Source organism: Anomaloglossus baeobatrachus, chromosome 6 (genome assembly GCF_048569485.1).
Source record: "Anomaloglossus baeobatrachus isolate aAnoBae1 chromosome 6, aAnoBae1.hap1, whole genome shotgun sequence".
Classification (NCBI taxonomy): Eukaryota; Metazoa; Chordata; class Amphibia; order Anura; family Aromobatidae; genus Anomaloglossus; species Anomaloglossus baeobatrachus.
In genome coordinates, this window is record NC_134358.1 from 120,995,846 (window position 1) to 121,001,138 (window position 5,293).

A 5,293-nucleotide genomic window follows, 5' to 3' on the forward strand; every position below is an offset into this window, starting at 1 on the left:
CACCTCTTACCAAGATGAAAAAGAGGTGACGTGGGGTCATCTGGCCAGCGCTTGCGCAGAACGGTGGAGGCAGAGGGGAAAGCGCGGGTACAAGATTATGGGCGGGTACTTGCTGATGAACATCACAGCGCCGAACATAATCTCACGCCTGCACAACACGTCACCAGTGGTCACACTGTGCACAGTGCACAGTCCCGCTAGAGTGGCATGGCGCATGCGCGAGACCTCGGGGGCACTGGGCGGTGTCCTGAGTTATGAAATTGAGCGATGGGGGACGGCGTAAAGCAGCAGGAGGCAGAATAACGGACACCAGACAGCCCGCCCCCGTGTACGATTAACAAGATTTGCATACGAAAAGGTACCACTTTTTAAAGTATATATTTTGGACTAAAAGGGGGCACAATAACAATAGGAACCTTGCTAGAATGCAGGCCAGGAGCTGCAGAAGGGGAATCTTTTAGGTTTAGTGCAAAATTTCTGCTGACAGGTTCCCTTTAAAGTGAAGGCAACAATTGTCTTATCAGACTTCTGTAGAGGATTTATTATGGTCTCCCAGTGTGTCCATAAAACATGTTGGCTGTCTGTTATGTTTTGGTAAGTTGTCCAGAAAAAAAAGTCAAGTTGGCAACCCTGGCTACAATGTAAGCCCATATATTTCTATGGATTTAATGTTACAAGTCTGCACAACATGTTTGTACACCAGCCATACGCATGGATCCATAAAGTTCAATATATATGCACAAATCTGATCATAATGAGACAAGACCTTTTCATTTTATTGTTGTACAAAATTTGATGTTAAAAAAAATAAATAACAATAATGACACATGGAAATACGGCCTCATACTTATTTACATCAAGCATTCATCGCTTCATCATCACACACAGTAACAGACATAAAAACATATATTAAGAGCATTCCAGAATCTGTATTGTGCTCAGTATAAAATACTCTGCTCACATTTACATGACACTGCCCTGTCTATATCAGGTATAAATAAATCCATTTGGATAAAAAACAGCACATTAAATGTCATCATTATAAATATGTAAAGCAATAAATAAAGCAATAAATAACCCTTTCCACTTCTGGCTTTGTGAGTGAACGTAGCTCCTTATGTCTGGGGAGGGGCACAACCTGTGGTCCACCTGTGAGCCCCTCTTAATGGTTGATCATTTTACACCAGCCAAGCATTTGGTAAATTAAAATATAATGGTGCTGAAAAAGAACCAGCCCTTCCAGCTCTGGAGTCCAGCAGATTATCCTCCATTATAACGATAATCTGATCTCTCAAAAGACAGCTTTATAAAGAGATTCATTACCAGGCAGCATCTTATCCGGTAACACAATACACAGCGCAAGATATAATACTAGATGACCGCCCTGTGCTCATTAAAGCATTATCATGGGAGACCCTGGTACGATATTATATACTAGACGTAGAAAACACGGCGGCAGGAGAGATGGTCGGGTATGTGGAGGACCTAGGAACCTGCACAGGCAGCAGTGAACCGTGCGCTGTTCAGTGATCACTATTTATTCTAAGATTTTGGGCTCATGTGTATTGCATGTCAAATTGGTGAGAAATCTTAGAATTCAGTCTTTAGAAATAAAATGCATACTAGTACAATATGTGCTCTAACACATGAAAGTGCCTGTATATGTTAGGAAGTCTCATGCATCTGGTACTGCCAGTGAAGAATGGTGAGGTGCACTGATACAAGCTATCAGCATAAGAGATGAGCGGACACTTGGACGTTCGGTTCGGCATGTTCAGCCCGACTTTAGATAATTTTTGGTTTGGGAACCTGATTTTACCTGAACCCCAATGGAAGTCACTACCGTACTTGAGCAGTTTGAGTCTCCACCTACATGCAGCCAGCCATAAACAGATCACTTCCGGGGACGGGTGTATGAGGTTTTTCCATTATATTGTTGTTACCCCAAGTGCAAAACATTCAAACACTGCAAGCGGTTTGCATTGGCCAAGCACAGTGATGCTCGAGTGAGTAGTTTTCATACGTAAAGTACCCGATCTCCAAACCAACATTTTTTTTGGTAAAGTCGGTGTTTGGTAGGAACACTGAACCTCAGGTTCGCTCATCTCTAATCAACACATCCAGGTTAGAAACAAAGGTCCCTAATTTAAAGCCCCTATCAGGTGGATTTCACTTTCCAAGCATCAAATTTTAGGCATTTTTTCATTGGTGTTTTGCATTAAAAGTGATTGGGAAAAGGAACATAGAGTTGGGGGTTTTATGTCTCCCCAGTGGAAATGTCCTTTAACTACATATGGGAAAACATGAAAACTTAGTATTCCTGTCTCCTGTCCTACTGTACCTGCAGATTGGGAACTAAAGAAATACTTTTTTTTGTTTTTACTAAATTGGTATAAAGGGATTGTCTGGTCAGTCAACTTTTTTTAAACAAACAGTCAATATGGTATAAAATAATTGTAGCCAAACTTACCATACCAGTCCCATGCTGTTCCCATCCAAGGGTCCCCCACTAGTCATGACAGTGCTGCAGCCAGTGAGTGGCTGCAGAGGTCACATATCCGCCAAGGCTGCAGGGGCCCTGCAAGTGCTGGAATCTGAGCATCAGGGAATCGAAGTGGTCAATTACCACTTTTTTCATTTTACCCTTTTCTAATTCTTTTTTTTTAGACATTTTAAGTGACCAGACAACCCTTTTATGACATATGAAGAGCATGAATAGAAGCTTTACTTCTCATTTACATAAGTGATGATGTTCAGCTGATTTATTTCTACTGTGGATTAGGGTCTTTAGGGCAAGACCACATGTAGCGACACAGGCCATAGGTGGCTGAAACTTTACCCATTGTGATGGCCAATTTCAGCATGATTTTGTTTCATTATCATGTGCCCATTGTTTGGAGCTTTGGTCGCGCAGCCAGCTACAATGTGTGGCTACACCCATAATTAATAAGAACTAAGGACAGAAAGAGACTGGGTAAGTGCCTGGGGATGTAAGGGAATTAAAGAGAACCTGTCAAACTTCGACACACCCAAACAATTTATATATTTGTTTAGCCCTTTAAAAGAACTTGACTCCAAAGCGATGTTCGAGCAGTGGGAAAACGTGTTTTGAAGTTCTTTTTTATATATATATACATATATATATACATATATATACACAGTATATATACCGTATATATATATATATATATATATATGTTTGGAAGTGTATTCATGCGTGTGCGTGACATTGTGCTTACATGGTGACTCGGCTGAACCCATGGGTTTCCTAGGAGCTTCTGGTCTGGAGAAAGTGCAAGCTACTCCTTTTGAGGTACCCCAGTCTCCAGTAGCCGGTCCTTACTGATCCAACATCGCAGAACTGGAGCAATTGCACCACCACGAAAGACTTGTCTGCGGACAACAGTGGTTGATGCATAGCACTTACCTTGATGTCACTAAACCCGTTGGTGGCCATCATTTCTGCTCAGTGAATAGCACCGAGGCCCACTAGTACCTCGTACAGCAAGATAAGAACACCTGTGCCTGGTGGTGTGGTGAGGTACCCTTGCTGGTCGTCTAGCACGCAGACCACGTTAATATAAATGGTTTCGAATGGTCTGATGTGACACTTGAGTGCCTTCATCTCCCTTAAAAGTGCCTAGAGTTGTCCGGCATTCATCATCCGGTTCCAAAGGGCATTGTTCACAATGAAGCAGTCATAAGTGTGGCATGTGCCCAAAGAACATCCATTTCTCTGCCTCTCTGTGATACTTCCATTCTCTCTGTATTTCTATTGCAACCTGCTGATGACACTCTGTGACACTCTAAGCTCAGTGGCCACTTCTGTCTAAGACTATCCTGCTTGAAGCTTGGTTACTGCTGATCAATTGTTAGGTATCGTCTTGGTCTCATGATGTCAAAATGTGAACAGCATGATGAGGAGGTCTGTTTAAACTACAGTTCTAATTAAACCCTGAAATTTATTGGGTAATTCATGGAGCAAACACCTGTTGAGAATTTTTCCATTAAGCTCCTTGTTCGAGAACAAGATGTGTAAAAAGTACAGAAACATTGAACAGATGGACATGTGCATTCAAAAGTTTAGAGAAAGTCACATTAAGGTCACCCAAAAAAGAGGACATTTTAGGATCATCTTGAAAATTAACCTGAAAGCCAAATATCCCTTACTGTCCCTAATTTTTATGAGTAGTGTATACTCTCATTACTGAAGTATTGCTTTGTACTTTGGGGTCATAAAGGTATCGACCTTCTTATATTTTAAAGGGCTAAACAAATGGTTTGGGGCTGTAGAAGGTTCTCTTTAAAAATTTCTTTAGGGGTTATTCAACAAAATACCACCACTGTAATAGGAGCCTATATACTGCAGTCACAGTGCATAAGCAGAATTGGCCCCTACATGACAGACAGTAAATTCAAGTAAGCAGGCATATTAGATTTCAAGTCATGGAAACACTGTTGATTTCTGCCCAGGATCTTAGCGGTCCTATAAATGGCGCACACGATTATCGTCCCATTGTTCAGGTAATCCTGTTAGTGGTCAGCTGTGGTCTTTCATCAGAAATTTTGCACCCACATGTGGCCAAATACTGGTCCCAAATGGCTCTTTCCTTGTAAAGCATCATATGCTTCATAAACCATCATGGTGGTGCAAACTTGTAGGCGCTGGGAGTCTCTGGTTCTTAATAAACATACGCTCCACAATCTCTTTATTCTCTTAAAATTAACTTTTGTCTGACATTTCTCATCCGGGCAGGGTTTCAGTGTTTTCTTTCTAGTCAATCAAGTGCATTTGTAGAATACAAGTAAAGAGGTCAGGTCTATTTTTTTGGCTCGATAACATCCCAGCAGTGATCAGACCAGTGACACCCGTGTCATATAAGGCTTCCGTCAGTCTTCCTCGAAGGCGCAGTTTGAAGCACCGATATACTCCACAGACTTCCTGAATTTTAGGCCCATTTTCTGGAGCAGGCTTGGGGATTTTTTGGGCGTGCAGTTGGCAGTTAGAGGCAAATAGGCCTCATTTTCATAGAGAATGTCCTCTTCAATGTCAACAAGCCTTGGATCATCGCACCTGCAATCGAACAATAGGAGGCAATTTTTTATTATTTTCAATAAAATGAAAATTCATCATGCCAAGTAGCACTAGGGCAAATAACATCCGTTCTAAGTAAGTGGTCTTCTTTTGCCCGGGCGGTGAAAATAACTTCCTCTGCTTCCTTTCTCAATGTGTATCTTATTTAGGTCCTTTGTAAAACTCCTTTACAAGGGTACAATCATCAAATGGACTCCA

At 41.6% G+C, this 5,293-nt stretch overlaps 1 protein-coding gene across 1 annotated transcript in view; it reads right to left on the minus strand.

Annotated features, from left to right (window-relative positions):
• Positions 1-821: 821 nt before the first annotated feature.
• The window catches only part of VXN (vexin), a 28,061-nt gene continuing 23,589 nt past the window's right edge, over positions 822-5,293 (minus strand). The window contains exon 6 of the mRNA XM_075316030.1: positions 822-5,074. Coding sequence (XP_075172145.1) covers positions 4,891-5,074 — 184 coding nt within the window. The 3' untranslated portion in view covers positions 822-4,890. The remainder of the gene's footprint in view (positions 5,075-5,293) is intronic.